The following is a 27,481-nucleotide window of genomic DNA, read 5'->3' as shown; positions in this document are numbered from 1 at the left end:
GAGGTGTAAATCACTCCGCCATCAGCAAAGCCGTGTGTGTTTAACTGGCCTGGCATTTGGGTCACCAGTCCCTGGTATGAACTAGAATGTATTTAATTGAACAGTTTCTGCGCTCTGATTGGCTCATGCTGCCAGCATAAGGCTTGGATTCCAAATGACAGACGAGAAAAGCACATTTGATAACGGATCAGGTGAGTGTGTAAATGAAAGTTCGAGACGTACCTTCTCCGCCAGACCCTGGGATTCAATGGTCTCCTAAGGAGAGAGGGAGAGAGAGAAGGGAAGGAAGAAAGATGAATAAAGAGTGAGAGAGAGGTAAAGTCGGAGTAGGGAGAGAGAGAGAGAGAGAGAGAGAGAGAGAGAGGAGACATCAATAAAATACTGTGGCCCTTTAATGACTAAGAAACAACACAGTTACAGCATGGTTGGACCAAACAAACAGAATGGAAACAAGACCTACAAAAAAGGTTTCTTCTCTTCAGCTTTTCATAGGCCACCTTTTTAAATTCCAAACGTTAATGATGTATTACACTTAAGATGCCGGGAGCCAAACAGATTTCTATGGCATACATTGGATGTACATGTACACCAATGAAGCTAGCCGCTATCATTACATATCATTGCATCAGCAGAACAATAGAAAGTGGATGAAGAAAGATATTTAAATGTACCGGTCATTAGCCAGATGTTCTCACCCAGAACGCATTTTAAAGAAACAAAGGAACAAAAGAGAGAGGAGCATAAAGGAGAGAGATAAGGAAACATATCTTTAGAACACCCTGAGGCAGGAGGAGATGGAGGCAGGGGGAAGAAAGGCAGATAAATAGAGGGAGAAGGACAGACAGAAAGAAGGGGAGAGAAGGAAGTAGAGAGGGGAGAGGGAGTAAAAAGAAGCATTGCCTTTGAGAGGCCATGGGCATGTGCTCACTGTCCACAAAATGAAGTGGAAACGGAGCTGCACTTCCAGATTTCCTGCCAAACATATGACCAAATTAGAAATACATACAGTATGATGATTATACAGACCCACAAAGAGCTTAAAATGAAATCAGTCAATGATAAACTCCTGTATCCGCTACAAAGTCCCAGCTGTCATGTTCTACTTCGGCCATGGACACCTGTTTGTTGTTATTGTCGTTATTGCTGGTGGTTGTTTGTATCCTGTTTTGGTTTTATGTTAGTTTGTGAATCTTTCTGTTCTTTAGAATTTCTTATTTAAAAGTCCTCTGTTGTCCGTGCGCCTACCCTGTCACCCCCCTACATTTGTGTCAACAGTCGCAACACGTACAATCACAGCAGCAGGATTTATTACCAGCAACCATGAGAAAAATGGGTTTATTTATGGAGTCATTGTGACACTGTGCATATCTATTAATGAAACGCCATTGTGCTTGTGTGTGATTTCTTTTATTTCTTTTATTTTTTTTTACTTAGAATTGTATTAATAGTGCTGTAAAACTTTTGGTAAGGATTATAAGGATTCCTTTTATGCAGATTAAAGTTTTCTAAATTACTGACAGCGTGAGCATTTGTATAGCCTAGATTCATAGAGGTGGGAGAGGTTTACCATGGACCTTTCAGTGACGTAATCCAGTGGTGTGGAGCATTCATGAATTGCCAGTAATATCTAATTCACACAACATGAAAGGGACACTGCTCAGTAGTACAGCGTACAGAGAGCTAAATAGCTGTCAGAAAAGCTAGCTAGCAACAGTCGCCATCGAAGCCAGTTGCTTCCTGTTCGCTGTTGCCATGATCCCTGCAGACCCAGCTGCTGCAGACTGCAGAGCGTATCAAAAGTAAGGCTGAGGAGAAACATTTTGATCTGCCATAGAAGTGTGAGTCAAAAACAATCATAAAGAAAAGTGTAGCAGATTGGGAGAGAAAGTTTAAAAGGGGGTGGGGAAAGATATTGTGGTCAAGGACTCAAAACCTGAAAAATCATGTCCAGACAAAAGCCAGAGGATTTTTGGGGGGTCTGGGTTGACCTTTCTGAAAGGTTGGACAAGAGGAAAAGATTGATAGAACAGAAAGAGAAGGCCAGAGTGAGACTGACATTTTCATGTCTTAAGGGACGAACTACAGAGTGAGAAGGAAACACAGACACAGACTGAGACTGAGACAGACTGAGAAAGACAGAGACAGACAGAGACAGACAGACACAGAGACAGACAGACACACAGACAAACAGACAGACACCGACAGAGACAGACAGTCACAGAGACAGACAGACACACAGAGGCAGACAGACACAGACAGAGACAGACAGAGACAGACAGACACAGACAGACAGAGAAAGACAGACACAGACAGAGACAGACAAACACAGACAGAGACAGACAGAGACAGACAGACACAGAGACAGACAGACACAGAGAGACACAGACAGAGACAGACAGACACTCACACAGATACAGGAACACACACAGACGTGGACACATGCAAAAACACACACTAAAGCCAGAAGGAAACCTAGACAGTAGATGATAAGGTCATGAACAACGTTTGTATGCAGTGCAGATGTTCCAGAGCCTTTCTTCTGCTTTCAAAAATTCCAGATGAATTACACCACTCTGACACACCAGGAATGCCGTCACGTGTATTTGTAGGAGTGTGTTTGTGTGTGTGTGGGTGTGTGTGGGTGTGTGTGTGCATACATGTACGTGGGCGCGTGCACATGCTTGCTTGTGCAAAGTAAGTTGCAGTCGTGGCATGTAAGACATCTGGTGTCAAAGTGGAGAAGGCAGGAAGTGTCGGGTTAAACGTAACCACTGACAGTGTCATGGTAACCATAACAATATAGTTCACATAGGAAATGTAATATCCTGTTCATATATGGATATTCTTGTAAGCCGTTATCCCATTGGACAGTTCTGACTCTGCGGGACCCACCTGGACCTGGCGTAAGAGTCAGTGTCCCACCTCAACTGAAAAGACTTGCACACACATACCAAGTACAGTAAGCATGGTCACACAGACGCATGACGTGCACACACACACACACACACACACACACATACATACACACACACACACACACACACACACACACATACATCTTTGCTCCTGCTATTCTGTCTGACTTGGCAACAGTGTTCTCTGGGATTGATTACTCCTGTCTGTAGTCTGCCAGAGCCTTGAGTTAACAACAGCTTGCCTGAAGACAAACAGCAGGACTAATGAATGGATAATTGGAAATACATTGCATTAATATAAATCATGAAATGTGAGGGGGTGAAGAGGGCATCACAATATAATGAAAGAGCATTATCTGTCTGGAAATCTAGCTGCTGGAACGCTTGAAAATAATTTTTCTCAGAAGTGGTGGAGAAGAACAGATACAATTTGGCAGACTGGTTCAGTGATTAACAGGGGAGGATGGATGATTAGCTTGGGGGGGGGGGGAGAGATATTGGATCTTTTGAGACAAACCAGGTGGGGCTCAGCCCGTGGTCTTAGATTTATGTTAGATAAGTTCATGTGTTATTTGCATATTTGTTGGTTTAAATGCCATGTGAGAGATGCCGAGCCGGTCTTTAGGTCTTACGGTTAAGGGTGGTCCAGTGGGGGTATCTTGTCAATGTGCCCCTTGATCTCACATCTCAGTTCACAGTATCAAAGCTGTAATAACCTAGAGTCAGCCTGTTGTGTCTGGTATAATTCATTTGGTATCCTGTTAGAGTTTAGGTGTGCTCCCTGTAATTTGTCTGTTGTCCTGTTAGAGTTTAGGTGTGCTCCCTGTAATTTGTCTGTTGTCCTGTTAGAGTTTAGGTGTGCTCCCTGTAATTTGTCTGTTGTCCTGTTGGATTTTAGGAGAACATGAGCCCTTGGACCACAAATCAGGATATCCTGGCCTGACAACTACTGGCTGTCCTTGTCCAAAGGCCCTAGTAAAAAAAAAAGGATATGGCAATATATTGTTAATTTGGCAGGCCCACAACTATTGGCCAATTGTAATTTGTCCTGAAGGATTGGTACTAATTGGTGCTAAGCTGGTGCTAAAATAAACGTGTTATTGTTAATGGCTGTTGTTTGATGTACGGCCCAGAAAATATGTGTGCTGGTCCCTCTAGTCATGAAAAACTAATTTGCCTCAAGACCATCACGTTCACAACTCCTAAACCGTAAGGCCGATTAAATTGAGAAATTAAGGGGAGCCATGATATACGTGTACTCCTTTAATCGCTAGAAAAATGACGGTCAATGCAAAAAAGAAAAAAAAAAAGAAATGATTGTTTAACTTTGAACCCAATTAGCGATAAGCCGCTCCCTTATATTAATTGCATAAGTGTGAGTCGATATTTGGAGTTGATTGGTTGACCGGTTCATGCGCGTACACTGCAGAGTAGTGTAGGAATAAGTGTGTGTACTATATGCATGTGTGTTACCTGGTTAAAGGCAAGGACATTATGCTCCAGGTCGTTCTCCGCAGCACGGCGACTCTTGGGGGCATCAGAGGGGCACTAAGACAGAAAGATGAATGGGTAAAATGTGACAAGTTAGCCTTAAGACAGCAAACATCAGGAAATGTGTATTGCGATTCGTGAACTCCCTGAACAAAAGCAAAGACAAAGCAATCCAACATCACCTTGATATTCTGAGTGGTCTACATGGTAACACAGCTGAAATAAAAAAGAGTCATTCTAGCTGTAGAGGTGTTATCCACCTCATCTTTGTTTCACATTCCCCATCTTTATGTTTGTGTTTGAGGAAAATATTAGAAAACGTTAGCCAGTGTCTAATTTCCAGGTATGTGTTTGTGTGTGTTGTGTGTGGAAAGAGGGGAAGAGGGGGTTAATGTGTGTGTGTGTGTGTGGATAGAGGGAGGGAGGAATTAGTGTGTGTGTGTGTGTGTGCGTGTGTGGTTGTGCCACAGCTCTGGTTCATTTTTAAATGCTGCTTGCGGGAAGCCCTGCAGCAGACAGCCCAGAGCGGAAGAGAGGAGGGAGGGTGGTCTGTCTCCTCTCTGTCTGCTTAAACCACTTCATCAATAATTCCCCTGGGTTCCGAAAGTCTAGTCTGGAACTCTGTACTTCCATCAACATTCTATAGGACTTCTCCCCTCTGATTGTCATTCAGAAAAAGACCTACTTACAGCATACACACACATTCACAAACAAAAACAAATAAGACTACCTACAGCCTACACACACAAACACAAACAAACAAAAACAAATAGGACTACCTACAGCCTACACCCACAAACACAAACAAACAAAAGCAAATAGACCTACTTACAGCCTAAACACACATCCTCAAACAAAAACAAATATGACTAAATACAGCCAAAATATACAAACAAACCAAAACAAATAGGGCCTACATACAACCTATATACACAAACAAACAAAAAACAAATATGCCTACATACAGCCTACATAAACGAAGAAACAAAACAAATAGGGGCTACTTACAGCCTACATACACAAACAAAACAAATAGGACTACATAAAGCCTACACACACACACACACACACATACACAAACAAAAACAAATTGGCCTACATACAGCCTATATACACAAACAATCTAAAACTAGTTTGAGGTAACACATCCACATATGCCCAGCACAGACAAAAAAGTGACATTCGGGAGGAAAGTCTTCTGGTTAAAAATAACCTGAGATGGTAGTGCTCTCCATCTGCACCTCAGTGTCTCGCTGTTTCTCTCTTTTCTCTTTCAGCATTTGTTATTCTGCACAATCCGCCTGACGTTAACTGTGTCAGAACACTTTCGGGAGACAAATATTTTCAAAGGCAGCAGGTCTCCATATTCAGCATGTTGAAAACCATACTGCAGAGCTACGCTTGATGTTGAGTTGATTGAGAGATTAAGGGTTTGGGTGCGTTGTGTGATGGTTGTGGGAGTGTTGACTGATTGTCGTGGAAGTGTTGTATGATCGTTGTTGGAGCATTGTGTAATTGTTCTCCTTTTTATGATGGCTGTGGGATGATTTTGGGAGCATTGTGAAATGGACGCGTTGTGTGATGGTTGCGTGAGAATTGTACGATGTTGCGGGCAGTGTTGTGTGATGGTTGTTGGAGCTTTTTCTGATAAATGTGTAGGCATTGTGGGATGGTTTGTGTTCTCACCCGAGCTCCAGGGATGTCACAGCAGGCCTCCTGAAAAGCCAGGGAGGCATCACAATACACCATCAACTGCTGGATGTCCATCTGACATACGGACAGAGAAGAGAAGAGAATAATATTTTTAGAGACCAAGTTCGCCCCTATACATCTCTAGTACTACAGACCCAGCCATCACAGACAAATTCCATGGCATCCCCTCTGTGGGATAGTGGTGAGACCATATTGGCCTCGTCTTGATCAAAAAACAACAAGGTCATATCTAGTTTGGGCCATTGTCTTATTATTAAACTATATTTGGCATAGACTGTTAGAAATACCAGAGTTAGAAGGTAGCTTTACTGCTGACTGATAGTTCTACTTGAAAGTATGCCTTCTTTACTCTGAAGAACTGAACTACTAAAATGAATACGTTCTTTACTTTGAAGAACTAAACTACTAAAATGAATACGTTCTTTACTCTCAAGAACTAAACTACTAAAATGAATACGTTCTTTACTCTCAATAACTAAACTACTAAAATGAATACGTTCTTTACTTTGAAGAACTGAACTTTAATCAGAATTCTCTGCCATAAATGTTGGCTATATATTAGACAGTTAGACCCACTAGCTGGTCATGTTCTACCTGCCAGCTAAATAGATATGGGTAGCACAGAGATATCAGGTTTATCAGCATGAATTAGAAGATGGTGTTCTTTAATAAAACAAAAACAGGTTTTCCCCCCCCAGACTAGTCCTCTGGTCCATACCTCCACAGGGGCAGCATCGACTGTTCGGATGCCCAGCAGGGTATGTCCTTTGGTGGGTAGCTCTCCACGGGGCTCCAGGTACTTGGTCTCAATAGAGTTGCAGTCCACGTGCAGAGAGACTGCCTCCTGCGCGACGCTGAGGGCAAGCTTATGCCAGCGACCGTCCAGGAGGGAGTCCACATTGAACACACAACCCACCGCGTCACCCAGGGGGTCGGCCCCCCGTGCACGGAGCGTCAGGGTGCCCTCGGGGCCGTTCAGGTCCAGAGAGAACTGGGGGAAGGGGAAGGGGGGGTTCAGGTCGTGGCCAAATTCGATTGGTAAACAACACCTCTCCTTCTTACCACTGCAGGTGTGGACCGATCTGAAGGAATATCTAAGGCGTTGTACATGGGCACATGCAATGCTGAAACTGTTAGACCATTGTCTCATTGAACATGCCACTCCCGTCCTGAGCAGCAGCAGCCAGAAGGTCTCGCTGACAGTGCTCAGAGGTACTCAAAGTTGGCTACATATATAATACTGCAGAGTTACAGGAGACTTACAGGAAGGCAATGTTGATTGGAGAAAGGCACATATTGATTTGCCTTCAATTAATTGTGAACATGAAATAAATTACAGTAATAAAAAAAAAATAACTGAGTCAAGAGGAAATGAGAAAGAGAATCAGAAAGACAGACAGGGAGAGAGACAAACAGACAAGATTAAAGCTTGGATACAAATGTAATCTCTTTCCAAACATTTCTATATTAACGTGGATGAACAAGGAGTGATTTAGTTACAGAGCCACAGGAAACTGACCATTAACCATGGGCACTACAAACCTCCTAGCATTACCAGTACCAAGGCACAATACTTGAGGTTATAGTAGAGATAGTGGAGAGAGACAGTACCTGGGGGTATCCATGTTCATCAGAGATCTGGAAGAGGTAGATGTTGTCTCGCAGTGTTTTCTTCTTGAGTAGCAGAGTGAATACCAGGGTGAACTCATCAGGAAGACCATCAGGAAACACCTGACTGAGAGTGAACACTGTTAGACACACACACACATGCACACACACCTGATGAAGAAAGAACACTGTTAGACACACACACACACACACACCTGACGAAGAAAGAACACTGTTAGACACACACACACCTGATGGAGAAAGAACACTGTTAGACACACACACACTTGACAGAGAAAAACTGTTAGACACCGATATTTATACACTGAAAAACACACACGGATAAAGACAGACAAAGTTGAACATGTATGTGTGCACAGACACATCATTGTGTGTATTATGTTTGCGCCGACAGGGCATCGAAAACCTTAGAAGGTATTTGCATCTGGGTGTCTGTGTTTGTGTGTCTGTGTTTGTGTGTCTGTGTTTGTGTGTCTGTGTTTGTGTGTTTGTGTGTCTGTGTTTGTGTCTGTTTCTGTATGCCAGTGTGGGTGTCTGTGTTTGTGTGTCGGTGTTTGTGTGTGTCTGTGTTTGTGTGTCTGTGTATATGTCGGTATTTGTGTGTCTTTGTGTTTGTCAGTGTGTCTGTCAGTGCCTGTGTGTGTCAGTGTTTGTGTATCTCTGTGTGTGTGTGTGTGTCTTTGTGTTTGTCAGTATGTGTCTGTGTGTCTGTGTGTTTGTCAGTGTGTGTGTGTATGTGTGTCTGTGTCTGGACAGTATAATAATGGAGATTTGTGAGAGTATAAACTCTGACATGCATTATCATAAGAGATGGAGACCAACCATCTCATAATTTTTCTCATCTCTCTGTCAAAACACTGACACATTTTGGTTGCTTCACCTCGGGTCAAGGACAAACACTGGAAAATGACAAATTATACCATATTAAAACAAACACACACAAGTACACACTCCAACACACACAGAAACTATGACTGACAGGTCACGCTAACACATTCAAATCGGCACTGCTAGAACGCACACAGACATTTTAATCTCACGTCGAGCCAAACAAATTAAAAGAAATGTATAGAAGATAAGTAAAAAACATTTAGACAAATGATTGGCCACACTGCAGCTGTACCAGTTCACGTGTCGACGTAGCAAACGAGGAAGCTAAACCAAGTCGTTTCTACTGCAACCTACTCTTAGAGGAGAAGACATTCTCTGGCCCCAAACCAAACTCAGCTCGCAGACGCCCGACTCACCACATGAAATGGCCCGATGCGACAAGGCAACAACCTCCCTACCAACCAGTGCAGTCAGTGAGACAAAACCATATCAAATGTCAAATCACCTTAAAGGATCTATGTAATTTGTTTTGCAGCACACAGATTTGAAAAAGAAATGGGAACCGCTACCCATGAGGCTGAGCATCCACTCCACACACTCCAGTCCTTCAGAGCCCCTAACACTCCTGGTTGTAGTGGTAACCCTGGACAAGCACACTAACTCCACTTGTCAACTAATCATCTAGCTCTCAATGGGTTAAATCTGTTACATTTGTCATGTGCTACAATAAAAATATGTACCTTTGGGTATATTCAAGACTGGAAATGAAAAACGACATTATACCAACAATGAAATTGTATATGTCCTAAGTTGAAGCAGAACTTGCTTTTATTCCCAGTAGCAACCTAGGAAATAGTTCCACGGAGGAAGAGGAGTCAGAATAAATAAGTTATTTCAGGGGTTAAAGATGGCACATTAAACATGGCAAAGTCACCAATCACTGCCCAGGGCATGGGGATCTCATTAATGGGAACAATGCACACTACTGGCCCTGCAACCCCAATTCTCCCATCCAGGAACCAATCGGGAACGAGTGTGCTCAGTTTAAGAAACAATCCGGCTGTGGGATACAGGGTTCTCCTGGCCACACACACACACACACACACACACACACACACACACACACACATAGACAGAGACACAGAGACACACAGACACACAGACACACAGACACACATTTTGTTGGCAACTGGTTTCTTTCTCTATAAGAGAAGTGGGGTGACAGTGATTTATAACATTGAGGGTATCCAAGGAAAATAACTTAAGTGTAGACCTTCAAAACAAAGAAGAAAGAGGGATCTAGACAGGTAGAGAAAGAGAGAATAAAAAGAGAAAATAAATATAAAGATGGAGCAAGACAGAGTGAGAGGCAAAGATAAAAATAAATAGACAAAGAGAGACACATAAATATAAAAAGGGAGAAACAGTGAAGTTTAATGAGATAAGAAGAAGAGAAAAGAGACATGTGGGAAGAAAGAGTAGGTAGTGAATAGAGAATAAAGAAAGACAGAGGACCAACAGGTTTATGGAGGTAGAATGAGTGTAGTAGATCCAATAGAGGTTTTGTGGGGACAGATTGTGTGTGGTAGATTCAACACAGGGTTAATGGGGACAGATTGTGTGTGGTAGATTCAACACAGCTTTAATGGAGATAGAATCGGTGGGGTAGATTCAACACAGGATGTATGGGAATAGAATGGGTGTAGTACACTCACCTAAAGGATTATAAGGAACACCTGTTCAATTTCTCATGAATGCAATTATCTAATCAACCAATTACATGGCAGTTGCTTCAATGCATTTAGGGGTGTGGTCCTGGTCAAGACAATCTCCTGAACTCCAAACTGAATGTCAGAATGGGAAAGAAAGGTGATTTAAGCAATTTTGAGCGTGGCATGGTTGTTGGTGCCAGACGGGCCGGTCTGAGTATTTTACAATCTGCTCAGTTACTGGGATTTTCACGCACAACCATTTCTAGGGTTTACAAAGAATGGTGTGAAAAGGGAAAAACATCCAGTGTGTGGCAGTCCTGTGGGCGAAAATGCCTTGTTGATGCTAGAGGTCAGAGGAGAATGGGCTGACTGATTCAAGCTGATAGAAGAGCAACTTTGACTGAAATAACCACTCGTTACAACCGAGGTATGCGGCAAAGCATTTGTGAAGCCACAACACGCACAACATTGAGGCGGATGGGCTACAACAGCAGAAGACCCCACCGGGTACCACTCATCTCCACTACAAATAGGAAAAAGAGGCTACAATTTGCACAAGCTCACCAAAATTGGACAGTTGAAGACTGGAAGAATGTTGCCTGGTCTGATGAGTCTCGATTTCTGTTGAGACATTCAGCTGGTAGAGTCAGAATTTGGCGTAAACAGAATGAGAACATGGATCCATCATGCCTTGTTACCACTGTGCAGGCTGGTGGTGGTGGTGTAATGGTGTGGGGGATGTTTTCTTGGCACACATTAGACCCCTTTGTGCCAATTGGGCATCGTTTAAATGCCACGGCCTACCTGAGCATTGTTTCTGACCATGTCCATCCCTTTATGACCACCATGTACCCATCCTCTAATGGCTACTTCCAGCAGGATAATGCACCATGTCACAAAGCTTGAATCATTTCAAATTGGTTTCTTGAACATGACAATGAGTTCACTGTACTGAAATGGCCCCCACAGTCACCAGATCTCAACCCAATAGAGCATCTTTGGGATGTGGTGGAACGGGAGCTTCGTGCCCTGGATGTGCATCCAAAAAATCTCCATCAACTGCAAGATGCTATCCTATCAATATGGGCCAACATTTCTAAAGGATGCTTTCAGCACCTTGTTGAATCAATGCCACATAGAATTAAGGCAGTTCTGAAGGCGAAAGGGGGTCAAACACAGTATTAGTATGGTGTTCCTAATAATCCTTTAGGTGAGTGTAGATCCAACAAAGGATTAATGGGGGTAGAATGGGTGTAGTAGATGAAACACAGGATTTATGGGGGTAGAATGTGTGTAGTCATTCCAGCACAATGTTTATGGGGGTAGAATGGGTGTAGTAGATCCAACATAGCGTATATGGAGATTTAATGGGCATAGTAGAAGCAGCACAGGGATTATGGAGGTGGAATCTGCATACACATTGGTACATACGTACACATATACAATACAAACCAATGAGTCAGGACAAAGACTCAAACTTCCCCAATACCAGGAGAAAACTTACACGCTGCCATTTATCTCAATGTAGATGAGACAGAGAGATAAAGAGAAAGATAATTTCCTGTGGATTCAGTTAGGCAACATGTGTTTGTGTTTATCTATCTGCAGGCATACATAATACTGTTCAACAGGATAGTGTGTTTTTCAGTACTAAGACCTAATACCTCAAGAGTCCTGTAGCAATTACAATAATTTTCTCAATCTAAAGTGTACGTTCAGCTATATTTTCATATTTTCTCTCAAATCAACCCACCCTTTTCCATGCAGTTTTCATTTCAATCTAAAGTACACTTTCTCCTACACAGAAAACAGACAAGTAGCATTTGGCTGCCATTCAATAAAACTGGTGGATTAGCAAAATGGATTAGCTTCAAACACAAAACACAAATTTTCAATTATACTTCCATCACACTGCTCTAAAACTCTTCCTGGGAATTATGTAAGGACGTTTTTGATATACTGAACAATAAAAAAGATGCTGTGCCAATCTCAGTCACACACACACACACACACACACACACACACACACGCCCATGCCAGCAAATACACAGACACACTCATATACACATTCACATATAAACACATACGCACAGGCCCAGCTATCTTTACAGCAGAGCACATAGATGCCGCTGGTTTTGTTCTCGTGGAATCACGTCACCTTGACTTCTGACATCTGATAACTCTTGCTCACTCATTCCTACACTAGGTTATTCATTCGTTCCCCCTTGCCAACCCCTCCGTTGAGAGACAGACATGTCTACAAAGTGTTTTATATCAGAGAGGTGAGGAATATTCTGAATGACATGCTAACTGACTGTTATTCTTTACTTCACCAGCCCGGGATTGGGAGCGAGGGAGCAAGAAAGTGCAAGAGACAAAAGCAAGCAGATCTTTTCTCATGTCTGCGTTTATTTACATCACAAAGTTGGGGTTAAAAGATGAGTAGATAATGCGTGAGAGAAAGAGTTGTGTAATGGGTAAAAAAGATTATAACAAAGAGAGTCATCTGAGACTTTGGTGTCAGACAAAATACGAGTGAATAAAGCAACAACGCATGGTGTGTTACTGGTTCCAGACACATTACGGGTGAATAAAGCAACAACGCATCATGTGTTACTGGTTCCAGACACATTACGGGTGAATAAAGCAACAACGCATCATGTCATATTGGTTCCAGAAGCATTACAGGTGAATAAAGCAAAAACACATTGTGTGTTACTGGTTCCAGACACATTACGGGTGAATAAAGCAACAATGCATCATGTCATATTGGTTCCATGACATTGCGGGTGAATAAAGCAACAGCGCATCACGTCTTATTGGTTCAAGACACATTATGGGTGAATAAAGCAACAACGCATCACGTCTTATTGGTTCAAGACACATTATCAGTAAATAAAGCAACAACGCATCACTTCTTATTGGTTCTAGACACATTACGGGTGAATAAAGTAACAATGCATCAAATGTTATTGGTTCCAGACGCATTATAGGTGAATAAAGCAACAATGCATCGTGTGTTACTGGTTCCAGACACATTACGGGTGAATAAAGCAACAATGCATCACATTTTATTGGTTCCAGACACACGTGTGAATAAAGCAACAACGCATCGTGTGTTACTGGTTCCAGACACATTACGGGTGAATAAAGCAACAACGCATCACATTTTATTTTGTACTGAGAGCACCACAAGTTGCCACGCTGGTTTGTGCTCCAAAACCCCAATTTATTAAAAGAATGATGACAATCAATGTCACAGAGGATACCTGCCTCACGGTCAGTGTCAAATCTTCTTCCAAGACTAGACGGGCCCAGATGAGTTACGGACACCATCCAGACTAAGGTGTCCCAACTGAAAATAGCGTATCACTGGGACATTCTGCTTTACAACTAGCTAGGATGACTAAAGTAATACAGGCCTCAGCAGGAAGTAAGGCTTTTCCAACCTTTGGAAACACCATTCCAAGCATCATTCCTGACTTTCTAGACATCATTAGGTATATCTACACTATTGTTCTCCCTGAAACCAAGAACATCAAAGCTATATCTACTCATTGTCCAAAGAAAACTGATGGTGTCATCTATTAAGGAAACATTGTAGTTTGGCAAAAGGAAAAACTGAAAGGTGAATATGGACTACCAGTCAAAAAACTGTGTTTGAGTACATGGTAGTATAAGGTAGATGTTTTCTCATAACACCTGCTACTACACAGATGAATTTTAGAATATCCACTCAGAGATAATATTTCCAGTTCTGTGTGAAAACCTTATAGACCAGCAGGTGGACTACAAAAACTTTATTATCAAGTCCATTTACTACAAAGATTTCCATCAATGATTCAAAAATCCCTGTTCACAGTGATGATGGTGTGGTTATCAAAAAAGGGAAAGACGTCCAACTCTGTTACGGTCCCAGTCAATCTACTGTTAATAGCAGAACAATTGGTGAATCTCTGGGCAGATGACCATACAGTTCTGTGCTAGGAGGACGACTCCAAAACAGACTCCATAAAAGATATTCCATCTGAACATATCGATGCATGTACAGTCATGCCACACAACCTGCCCTGTCAGACCACTGTCAGACCACTGTCAAATCGCACTTTACCTTAAAATATACATGGAGTCAATCCCAAATCAGAAATCATATCTATTCAGTCTCTCTCCCATACTAATGGAGGAAGTCCAGTGACACAGTGTATGAGGCAGCATTAAAGACAAGTGAAATCCATCAGCTATATTCATCACTATAAGAGGGCTGAAAGAGAGAAAATTAAAACTATGCTGGATGAAGTCCATGGACCAGACTGTATAGGGTATTCTGCACTGAGATGATGTGGAAAAGCTGTCCATAGCTGTAAGCTAAAGCTGAGGTATCCTTTCTACTTTCAACCTAAACCAGGGTACTCTTCAGAGATATAAAGCTTTCATAAAGCCCATATTGAAAAACAGGGACATATTTGACCCTAATAATGAACAAAAACTATGCTTTGAGTAATGTTAAATTGGCTTCTACCAAAACAAAGAACATCTGACTACATGAATAAATATATACATACTGTATATACACTTACCTAAAGGATTATTAGGAACACCATACTAATACTGTGTTTGACCCCCTTTCGCCTTCAGAACTGCCTTAATTCTATGTGGCATTGATTCAACAAGGTGCTGAAAGCATCCTTTAGAAATGTTGGCCCATATTGATAGGATAGCATCTTGCAGTTGATGGAGATTTTTTGGATGCACATCTAGGGCACGAAGCTCCCGTTCCACCACATCCCAAAGATGCTCTATTGGGTTGAGATCTGGTGACTGTGGGGGCCATTTCAGTACAGTGAACTCATTGTCATGTTCAAGAAACCAATTTGAAATGATTCAAGCTTTGTGACATGGTGCATTATCCTGCTGGAAGTAGCCATTAGAGGATGGGTACATGGTGGTCATAAAGGGATGAACATGGTCAGAAACAATGCTCAGGTAGGCCGTGGCATTTAAACAATGCCCAATTGGCACAAAGGGGCCTAAAGTGTGGCAAGAAAACATCCCCTACACCATTACACCACCACCACCAGCCTGCACAGTGGTAACAAGGCATGATGGATCCATGTTCTCATTTTGTTTATGCCAAATTCTGACTCTATCATCTGAATGTCTCAACAGAAATCAAGACTCATCAGACCAGGCAACATTCTTCCCATCTTCAACTCTCCAATTTTGGTGAGTTTGTGCAAATTGTAGCCTCTTTTTCCTATTTGTAGTGGAGATGAGTGGTACCCGGTGGGGTCTTCTGCTGTTGTAGCCCATCCGCCTCAAGGTTGTGTGTGCTGTGGCTTCACAAATGCTTAGCCGCATACCTCGGTTGTATCGAGTGGTTATTTCAGCATTTTCGCCCACAGGACTGCCGCATACTGGATGTTTTTCCCTTTTCACACCATTTTTTGTAAACCCTAGAAATGGTTGTGCGTGAAAATCCCAGTAACTGAGCAGATTGTGAAATACTCAGACCGGCCCGCCTGGCACCAACAACCATGCCACACTCAAAATTGCTTAAATCACCTTTCTTTCCCATTCTGACATTCAGTTTGGAGTTCAGGAGATTGTCTTGACCAGGACCACACCCCTAAATGCATTGAAGCAACTACCATGTGATTGGTTGATTAGATAATTGCATTCATGAGAAATTAAACAGGTGTTCCTAATAATCCTTTAGGTGAGTGTATATTCTAAATGGAATAATATAAAGAAAGAGTATAGTGTTTTGTCAATTTTTTATAGTCAATTGACTTCTAGTACCATCAGATTAATACAACCTGAATGACTGTCTTTTGATCCAAAGTACCAAACATTTTGAAAATGACAACACTTTCTTCTCTCGTATTTGGGTTAACATCAATGCCAAACAATATACTTGGACATCTTCCAAATCAAAATTGAGACCTACAGTAAACATCACCTGGAGTTTGCTAAAGGTCATAGGAATGTGGATTGGAAATGGTTCTTATGGTCAGCAGAGACAATGTAGAGCTTCTTGGCCATGCCCAGACATGGTTTTGGCATAAAAAGGTATAGTCATGCTGAACCCCACTGGAAAGTATGGTGGTGGATGTGTGAAGTTGTGGGACTGTTTAGCTTCCAAAGACCCTGGGAACCTTTGGTTTGCTTCTGCCTCTGCCAGAAGGGTGAAATAGGGCTGCCAGTGAATCTGCCAGCAGGACAACGATCCAAAGCATTCCTCCAGATCCACACAAAATGTGTCACTGACCTCAGAATCAGGTTTTTGCGATGGCAATACCAGACTTAACCTCATTGAAAACATGTTGGGTGATCTTAAGAAGAGAGTCTGCAAGTGAGAACTGGAGAGATTCGTCATGGGTAAATGGTCTCAGATCCCTTTGCCACTGTATGTGTTCATCAAAGGAGAAGACTCATTACATAAAGTACTAAAATAAGGGTTGCCAATAATGATGCCACGTTTTTGAGTAAAAAAAAAAAGTTGTTCTTTTACCTAGATTAAAAGATAGATTTCCCTTGAGAATTAGTTTACGAGTTTAAGACCAAGCTGATAAAGAACAATTACAGCTTGTCATAGGTTAATCTTCATCAAGGGGGGGCAATAATTCTAGAGGGCACAATAACTCAAGACACTGACAACGTGACACAGTACAGTAAGTGACACGTTAAGCACCGTCCTGGCGGAGGAGATATATGAAGCTATCGACCAAGAGATCCCACACACCCAAAAAAAATACTGCAGAGTGATATAATAACCCAATTGTCTCAGCTGGCAGCTCCAGAGACACTTCTGTGTATCAGACAGAAAAAGGGGTTAGAGGGATGGAGAAACCGATTGGGAGGAAAACCATTCAACAGACTAAATATCAACAAGTCTAGATTACCAATCTTTAACATTTTTTTATTTAAGTCAGTCGTCTCAGTCACGTCCTCTTTGTAGCAATACATAGTCTATCAATGACCTACACCACCAACAAGAAGAACAATGTATACATGTTCCAAAATTTTTTCATGTCAAATTACTATAAAACATAATTACGTTCATGATACATGGAGTAAAACATGACGTTACAACAACTGAAATGTTATATGTGGTTAGTCGAGGAAACCTCAAGCCCTGAACAGTATGGTCAATGTGACTGTAACAGCTTTGTGTTAGCCCTGGAGGAAATCATGCAGTATTCTGGTCAGCTACTGACACTATCAGAAAGGAGGCACCATTACGGGTGAAGCCGACCCTAGACACCGAGGTCAGTTTAGCATTTCAAACACTAATGGTTACATTTAGGACAGGGGAGGCTGTGGGAGGATCTCGGGGACTGTACCAGATCATTGTATGTTTGTGTGAGTGTGTGTGTGAGAGTAGTCACAGCAGAGTAGCTATGGTGACTGTTGGTTTCATAGACACACTGTTCGTTCAAGCAGCGCCCACAACTCACAAACAAATAGTGATGGGAAGAAATAAAGCTGGAGTGCGAAATACAAAGGAGTGGGGAGATTTAGTTCTAAAAGCACAAGACAGGGGTTCCCATTCTGCATCCCGTCATGTATGACAGGCTGTGTAATCAATTACCGATGTATAATATTTAAATTGTAGCCATGGCATTTCTACTAAGATCTTTCGGGATAGTATTTTAGTACAAAATGATTGTCCTATCCAGCCCGACATTCACGGCTTAATTGGCACCGAGGGAAACAGAAGTGGGCATTGATGGACACAGAGGACATACAGTATGTTCCTGAGAGAATCATTCAGTGAAATATTTAGTAGCTGGCAGATAGAGATATGTGTAAGAAGAAAACAGAAAGAGAAATATTAGTTGTAGAGGGATGAATACTTAATGTTTGGAAGATAGCAGGTTTAAAAGGAACCTACTCTGTAGGCTGGATTAGGGCGGTCTTGCCCAGTCGGAGGATGACAGCTCCTCTGGGGTTACGGATCTTCTTGACCGCTGGTGTCTTCAGCAGAGAGAAGCGACGGACTAGATTGAAACCTGCATCACATTCATCACCACATTAATCCTCAGGCCAGGCAGACCAATCAATCACAGGGAGAAGCCACCGCAGACCACAACGGGAGGGGTACTGGTGTGTGTGCACGCGGCGGCCTGCGTGTGTGTTGTTTACCTGTGATGTTGTGACTTTCTGATAATGGGAACTTCCAGCCTTCTACCTGTTGGACAGGGCATGGCACTTCTGAGGAGAGAGAGAGATCAGGAAGTAGAGTAAGAAAACGTGCTGGATGGAATAACAGCGAACGGAGAAATGACATTCAGTCAGTGGAGGGGAAACAGTAGGACTGAGAAGAAGTGAGCTAGATATGGTGTTGAGAACATGCCGCTGTACAGGTCAGCCCAGGGGCATTCTGGGTAGCACAGACACAATGTGTCAATGGCCGTGAGACAGCAGACTACGGCGTCTTCTTCAACCACGGTGGGGGGTAGAGCAGAAGCAGGAGATAGAGAAAGATGAAGAGCGATGCTGGACAAGGAGGGAAAGAGAGGAGAGAGATTGTGAGAGAGGGCGAGGATCTGGCTGTCTCATCTGGCAGAACGACTCAAAGGATGTTAAATGCCACAGTACTCACCCCAAAACACACTGTCATATACACACACACACACACACAAATAGATCAGTCCCAAAAGGCAGATTTCAACGTGTTGCCTGTCATGAGTTGTGCCCTGCCTGCCATTCATGTTTAGGATTAGGTACAAGGGCTCTGGTGACAGAAGAGGTTTGCCTGTGATGTCTGGTGAAGTAACTGGTGTCTGTTGGTAGGGTTAGACCCTGGGCTGCTGGCTGTCATGTGGTTCTTGGAACGTCTGTGGGCCGTCCCAGCAGCCCATGAGGCCTTGCTTGTACATCCATAACAGGCGCAACATAGAGAGAAGCAAGATGCCTCCACATTCACTGAGACATCCATCCTGGTACCCAGGACTTCCACATATGTCTCCTTCCACCGTAACGGGAAGAAATCTAAATGACTAGCGGTGCCGTAGAACCTGCCATCCTCAAAGCCAGATCTTGCCGTTAGACCTCGCAGCCATCACTTGTGACGTCTCCCATGACACACCAAGCCGCAACCATGCTTAGTGGTAAGTGTTCATTGTTAAAGAAATTCTAGAATAATTTATAATTATATATGTATGCATATTAACAATATATAACCCTTTGCCCAAACCTTAACCAGTAGGAATGAACCTCACACTCATTGTTTGGGAGGTCTGCTTGTTCCTTGTACTGTCCTACAACTGACCTGAGGACCATGCTGTATGAACACGCCTGTAGATTGTCAAGACTAATACCAAGAGTAAAAGTACCATGGACCTACACTTGACAGAGACACACTTTCTCTCTCACACACATACACACACATAGAAACACACAAAACACTGCTCCGCTTCAGGGCTGTTACTGTTGGCCAGTTTGTTAAATCGAAACCAATTTAGCGCTGGAGTAAGGCAGAATGACTGGCTAGCTAATGAATGGCTCCAATTAGACTGGGAAGTGCTGAGTCACACAGAATAGAGTGCTATATCTGTCTGTGAATGTGTGTTTGTGTGTGTGTGTGTGTGTGTGTGTGTGTGTGTGTGTGTGTGTGCGTGCGTGTGTGTGATCAGCAGCATACCGCCAGAGAGTTGCTAGCCCGAGGGTCTGAGTTATTTTTTCAGCCATGAAAGACGAGTGAACTAAAAGTCTAAATCAGAAGCTTTTAACAATACAGTTTTTTCACTCTATTGATCAGTAGGCTGGCCATTGTAAGTGATTTAACCTATCAATGAATGTACCATTTATTAGAATTAATATATCAACACAAAAGGGATGAATGAAGCCATCAGTTTAATCCGATTCATCAGGGTTGTATTCATTACAAGACATAGTAAATCAAAGATAAACGCTTTTCAACTGAAATCAGAAAAAGAGATAATATCTTATTAAACAAGTTCAAGTTGTCCTACCCAGTTTCCCTATTCTTCTTTCTATTTAGTACCTGGTAAATTTGACCCTGGGACATAGATCAAGGACTACATTGGGATGAAAGAATGACTGATGTGTCAGTTCTGGTTGATGCCACACTGGTGAAGAGAAGATCTGCTGCTGATAGTTCCATAAGATCCATAACACTCTCTTACCACCTCAAGGTTAACAGGGAGAGAAGACTGAATATGTTCCTTGCCTCATTAGGCATCAAGGCAGTGGTATATGCTGCACTGGGTCGGGGGTCCAGATGAGATGCCGAAGAGGAGTGACAGGAGCATTGTCCGTAGTGAGATCCATTGTCCGTAGTGAGATCCATTGTCCGTAGTGAGATCCATTGTCCGTAGTGAGATCCATTGTCCGTAGTGAGATCCATTGTCCGTAGTGAGATCCATTGTCCGTAGTGAGATCCCTTGTCCGTAGTGAGATCCCTTGTCCGTAGTGAGATCCCTTGTCCGTAGTGAGATCCATTGTCCGTAGTGAGATCCATTGTCCGTAGTGAGATCCATTGTCCGTAGTGAGATCCATCAATTTATGACACGTTTCTTAGGGACCTTCCAAAGGTGCCCTCCCATTACTGCAAGTCATCAAGCTCAAAGCTACACCCGGAGCCGGTGTTCCAATCTATGGCTAACCTACACAAAGAATGCTGTCATGTCTGTGAGGAGAGCATGATTCAGCATTTGTCAAGACAGGTTTTCACGGATAAATTCAAAAAGCAGAACCTGAAACTGAAGGTGTCAGCACTTCATAATAAGACAAAATGTGCAGTTCACAACTTCACTCTCTGTAATATGGCCACCCATGATGCCACATGCTGTGTGGCATGAAAGAGAGGTAACACTGTCTGGCTGTGAATTTACGTCACAGACTTAGAATATAAGTAGTACCAGGAGTATAATTCTGTGGAGTGATGACAGTGGCTATCAAACCAGGAACTCTGTGCTCAGTTATGCCCGCCTGATGTTAGCAGTGGGGGAAAAAAGTAACTCAGAAGTTCCTGGAGTACATTTAGATGGAATTTGCATAATGTTATTGACAAACGCATGAGACATCATGATATCTACATTCCAGTGCAGATGCCCTGATGAAGAGCACTAGCTTGGAGCCCAGAATCTGCAATGTGAAGTATGCTGAACACAGTTTTCTTCTAAGATTTTAGGAAACTAACTGACTCAGCTCTCTCCCTCATATATAGCAATTGCACATTCAGTCACTATTAAATAACTCGACTTGTTTAAAGGCTACCAATAGAAAGTAGTGATCAATTTTGATAAAAGTGTATACAAATATATGTTGTCCTCAGTGGTCTATGCATGATTAATAACATTAATGATCACGTTATTTTGTGTGTTGGGTAAAACATCGATAGGTACAACAACCATTGACTACAAGCTCCAGCACTCAGACAACTAAAATTACAACAACACTTACACCATTATACACAGCCAGCCATACAGCCATAGTCAAGAGGCTGAAGTACAAACGCAATCACACACACAGAGTTGGAAAAAGTACAGTATGGAGATAGACTTGTCTGCTTCTATTGATTGTAGCCTATTTATTATTATTAATTATTATTGTAATTTAATTTAACATAATTGAATTGACATATCAAGTATTCCTTTTTTTCTATATTTGTAAAACTTCCCTGATCCAAAAATTTAATATCACAATTTCATAGTACACAACCAGATCTTCTTGAAATTATATTATAAGAAATTTGAAAAAGACATCTGCTAGCTGAAGGTGATGGGCTCCATCAAATAATGGGGTTTTGATGTTTATGCATCAAAATGTAAATTGATAAAGCCACTTGACTGATGAACAATAAATCAATGATTTATATGTAGTCTTTAAAAAGGTTCCACATACTGAACAAGTGGGTCATTTAGAACGTTTTCATCATATTGACCTTACATGTATTGTTTAGGTTAAAGTCCAGGATATTAGCCCACTGAAACTCAGTGTTCATTACAACAGATTTCCTAATATAGTGTATGTTTTTTTCTATGGAAAATTCAAAAGCATCTGGTCAATCTCTTCGCCTAATTTAGTGCCCAGATGTAAAGAGAGAGAAGCATATGTTAGTCAAGAGATTCCCTCAGCCTGGTTAATCAGGACTCTTACTTTTAAGTTTCAGTTGTAGCCTTGGATGTACCATTGTTATTAATATGATAAAAAATTTGTAAGCCCCTGTTTCATATTTTTATTAATGTTTTTACCTAAATATACAAGATCTTTGTAAATTGGAATGCCAAAATACAAAGACGTTACGCAGTTGGCTTATAATAATTTATTTACCTGCTATGGACATACTATAGGAATAATCTTAATGAAATACATTAGTGGTTGGATGATTTAAAATAAATACGGCAGAATGGGAAAACTTTGCCTAATTCCACTTTTTAACTCAAATCCAGGTGGGGAGCCATGTTTAAATTTGATGTTGAAATGGGAATAAAGAATCTTAATCGCCCTACAGAAAATGTCCCCCATTCGAGATCTGTGGATGAGAAACTGATGTTCTACAGCTTTGAAAATAAAAACTGTCTCAAAGTTGAAAAATAACATGAGGATACACTATATGACCAAAAGTATGCGGACACCCTTACTAATTATTGAGTTGAGGTGCTTCAGCCACACCCATTGCTCACATGTGCATAAAATCCAGCCCACAGCCATGAATTTTCCATGGACAAACATTGGCAGAACAATGGGTAATACAGAAAACTCAGTGACTTTAAACGTGGCACTGTCATAGTCTGCCACCTTTGCCACAAGTCAGTTTGTGAAATTTCTACCTATCATGGCTGGAACGCAGGACCCGAGGCACAGAGCGCATTGAAATTCCTTTTATTGGTTTGCAAAAACCACAAAAAAGGAGCACGACAAACCACAAACTTAAGGACACGAAGCACAAACAATAATCCACCACATAGGTGAGAAACCCAGGAACGTAAATAAGATCTCCAATTAGAGACAACGCAAGGCAGCTGCCTGTAATTGGGGACCAACAAAACTAAACATAGACACGCCTAGAGGGCATCCCTGCAGTCAGGCCCTGACACTGCCCTGCTAGGTGTGCCTCAGTCAACTGCAAGTGCTATAATTGTGTAGTGGAAGCATCCAGGAGCAACAACAGCCCAGCCACGAAGTGGTAGACCACGCACACACAGAGCATGGCCGTCGAGCATTGAAGCACGTAACACGTAAAAATGGCAATTCACTTTTTAAGGTTTGGGGATCAAAGTTACTAGACCCTGATCATTGCAGGAGGAAGAAAATGTTGTTAGATATTCTATAAAAAACCTAGAGAAATAAGGGAACAATTAATTAATTAACCACTTAAAATAAAACTCTTGTGTAATTTTGTCAGTACCTGGGGACTTATTGTTCTTCAAATGATAAATGGACTGAATAATCACTTTGAAAGTGATGTACTCCTCACACTGTTAAGATTCTATATCACTAAGGGAACTAACCTTATTCAAAGTGCTGTATAATTTCCTCTGAAAATAGGCTTCAGTAGTTAGCTAATATTTTTAGTCCTGTGTAATAACAGTATCATTGTTTAATTTATGGATAGTGTTATTTGTACAGTGACAATTCTCAAGTTTAAAACAATAAGAAAAATTCTGTTTTCCCTCTGTAAGACAATTTTTCCATATCTAATAATGGCAACTTCTGCTTTTAATCTATATCTCATTCAGTTTGTTTGGTAACCCAATCAGTTCCATCTCCTCCAAGAGGCTGTCAGGGGATCTTTGAGAGTGGGAAGCAATCTTCACAACAACTCTCCCTCCTCAGCTCTTCTGGTTTTAGCAATATAACTGCCATACTTTCAAAGATATTTGGCCACCTCAAATTAGAATAGCTCCCAGTTCTTACAGTACGATTCTTCCACAGAAGCGCTTTCCCACAAATGTAAAAGCAGGTATTTGACCTTAAACTTCACTGCATCATTACTCATTAAAGAGCTATTTAGCTTCCAGCAGGAGTCTCTACAAAAAATGGTATCAAAGGGGTTTCACGTGACACCTAAGTACAATCCCATTTCCCAGAAAGTTGGGACGCTGCGTAAAATGTAAATAAAAACAGAATGCAAATAATTTAAACCCTATGTTCAATACAAAATAGTACAAAGATAACATAAAATGTTAAAACTGAGATATTTGGAAAAAATATGCCCACTTTGAATTTGATGCCAGGAACATGTTTCTTAAAAGTTGGGACAGAGTTGGGACAGCCACTACAACCAAAACCTGGTGGAATATCACACAACTAATTAGGTCAATTGGCAAAAGGTCAGTAACCTGATTGAGTATTAAAAGGTCATTCCAGAGAGGATGGCTCTGTCTGAAGTGAAGATGAGTGTCATTCCCTCCATATCCGCCTCCTCAGAATCCATGCCAGGCTTTTTCTCTCTCCTGTTTGACTGTATGTTTGGACGCTGGATCTGGGCTCCTGTAACCCAGTTCTGGCTTTACTCCACTGCTCTTCAAGTTTCCACACCTGCGGTTTAATTCCCTCATCAGCTTGCCATCATATACCCTGGTTTCCCGTCCGCTCGTCGCTAGATAGTTGTTGTTCAATACTCGATAGTAATGTTCACGGCCACTCTAAATCATAGTCTGAGTAAACCTGTTCGAGTTGTTCTTCCCTACTAACCTTATTTCTCTTCTGTTCTAAGATCCACCTCATCCTGCCTTCAAACCTGCCCACCTGTCCACCTGCCAGCCTACCTGCTCTGCCTACCCACTGCCCTGTCTGCCTCGGCCTACCTACCAGCCCAGCCCTCACCCCTCCGGCCTGGGCTCAGTCCTTCCACTCCAACCTCCATTAAAACACCCCTCTAGTTCCACTGCTTGTGTCTGGTGTCATGCGCTTGGGTCCACTAGCGGCTGCCGCCCGTAACAATGAGGAGGGTTTCACCACTATGTGACAAACTGAGGGGGCAAACAGTGAATAACATTTCTCAAAGTAAATTGCAAAGAGTTTGGGGATCTCATCTTCTATGGTACATAATATCATTAAAAGATTAAGCGAATCTGGAGAAATCTCTTTATGCATGGGACAAGGCAGAAAACCAATATTGGATGGCTGTGATCTTTGGGCCCTCAGACCACACTGCATTAGTAAAAAACAGACACAACTCTGTATTGGAAATCACTGTATGGGACACTTCCAAAAACATTGTCTGTGAACACAGTATGTCTCCTCATCCACAAGGGCTAATTAAAACTCTACCATGCAAAGAAGAAATCATATATAAACAAGATCCAGAAAAGCCAATGCCTCCTCTGGGCCTGAGCAAATCTTACATGGACTGCAGCGAAGTACAAAACCGTTCTGTGGTCTGACAAATGAAAATGTTAAATTATTTTTGGGAATAGACGGCCCTTCTTATCAGTGCACAGTTCAAAAGCCACAATCTGTTATGGTATGGGGGTGCATTTGTGCACATGGCATGGGTGACTTGCACATCTGTGAAGGCACCATTAATGGTGAACAATATTATAAAGTAATGGAAGCAACATATGCTGCCATCCAGACATCCAGACATCTTTTTCAGATGTTGCTTATTTCAGCAAGACAATGCAAAACAAAATTCTGCACATTTTACAACAGCATGGCTCCGTAATAAAAGAGGGTGCTAAACTGGCCTGTCTGCAGTCTAGACTTGTCACCCATTAAAATCATTTGGCGGATTATGAAATGAAAAATATGACAAAGGAGACCCCGAACTGTTGAGCAGCTGAAATTCTGTATCAAGCAAGAATGGAAATACATTTTATTTCAAAACTAGAGCAGTTGGTCTCCTCAGCTTCCAAATGCTTACAATGCATTGCAACACAGTGGTAACCATGCCCCTGTCCCAAATTTTGAAACATGTTGCACTTAAAAAATGGGCAAGGATTTTTCCAAAAACAATAACATTTCTCAGTTTCAACATTTGATTTGATGTCTTTGTACAATTTTCAACTAAATATAGGAATACATGATTTGCACATCATTGCATTCTGTCCCAACTTATTTGGAAATGGGGTTGTAAATGCCTCTGTGATCTGCATTTCTGTATGCATGCTCTAAGTGTTGGGCCAAAATTAATAGTTGTAAAATATAAATCACTGATAACTTTGTAATTATGAGTACGTTAACCACTAATGATAAAGCAAAGCAAACATGTATGCTCCTTTAAGTGTTTTGGTTACTGTATGCCTGCATTTGTAACTGGGAAGATAAACATTCCTCATCTCCATGAGATTTTCAATATGTTAAACTTTTGCTTTTGTTTATCTGGCCATAAAAAAAAAAAAAACATGTTCAAAAACATTATTTGAAAAAGGTTAGGTAGTTAATGTATGTAAACTAATTGAGACCACCATATGATAGGCTACCAATTTCGTCCTGGTCAGAAGACTAACATCTGCCATGGATGTGTCGTTGACATGACGTGAACCTTCTGAACCTTGTCAACTGGATCCTTAAATAAATACAACATTGGCGAGAAGACTTTATGTGGAACTGAGCCAAATGCATTTGTGAGACTAAGGAATACAACATGGGGTTTTCTTGTCTGGCAGAGCTCTGCGTATGACTTGCTTCTTCCAAGCTACTTTTCCAAGTCTCCACAGAAAGCATGAGATTTAACAGTTTTATGGCTCTCTGGGTCCTAGGAGTTGTTATGCTGTTCCTCTTTCCATTTTGGAGAATCAACATCCATCTGGTGTTCTAGCTGTTTAATTGGTGGTTTATCTGATGGAATAGACATTTCCTGTGGCCTATTGTCAACCATGTGTGTATTTCCAAGTAGGAACTTCAAATCATCGATACTTTCAGAATGCCACCTTTTCCTTGGTGAAATGCACTTTGTAAAATCGGAAGGGGTTGTTACAGAAACAGCTCGCTCTTTTTTTTTTTTTTACAAGATATCCTTTCTGCCCTGCTCAAATTCGTCAGATCTCTTTTGATGTTTTCCTAGAGTATGTTGATTCCCTCCATATTGCTTTGTGAAGCTTTTGTCATTGCTTCATTGAGTGCCTCTTCTCCTGGATCAAGCGTTCAATTTCCAGCTGCCTCCGGTGCCTTTTCCATTATTTGAAACACTCCAAATCTTTATGCTCTGCAGTCACTTATGATGTCCCCCATTTTCTCCAGCTATATTTTAACTCTTCTTCCAAAGCACTGCTT

General features: G+C 41.7%; 1 protein-coding gene across 4 annotated transcripts in view; it reads right to left on the bottom strand.

Moving 5' to 3' along the window:
• The window catches only part of col16a1 (collagen, type XVI, alpha 1), an 84,049-nt gene that overhangs the window by 44,672 nt on the left and 11,896 nt on the right, over positions 1-27,481 (bottom strand). For all 4 annotated transcript variants that reach the window (XM_013135548.4, XM_013135550.4, XM_013135549.4 and 1 more), the window contains exons 3-9: positions 18,437-18,505; positions 18,186-18,303; positions 7,731-7,854; positions 6,838-7,110; positions 6,093-6,173; positions 4,389-4,463; positions 223-255 (exon numbers count right to left, since the gene is read on the bottom strand). In XM_013135548.4, the coding sequence (XP_012991002.1) occupies positions 223-255; positions 4,389-4,463; positions 6,093-6,173; positions 6,838-7,110; positions 7,731-7,854; positions 18,186-18,303; positions 18,437-18,505 (773 nt within the window). The remainder of the gene's footprint in view (positions 1-222; positions 256-4,388; positions 4,464-6,092; positions 6,174-6,837; positions 7,111-7,730; positions 7,855-18,185; positions 18,304-18,436; positions 18,506-27,481) is intronic.

Source organism: Esox lucius, chromosome 10, assembly GCF_011004845.1.
Source record: "Esox lucius isolate fEsoLuc1 chromosome 10, fEsoLuc1.pri, whole genome shotgun sequence".
NCBI lineage: Eukaryota > Metazoa > Chordata > Actinopteri > Esociformes > Esocidae > Esox > Esox lucius.
Note: the sequence above shows the minus strand (reverse complement) of the source record. Positions and strands in the feature narration are given on the sequence as shown.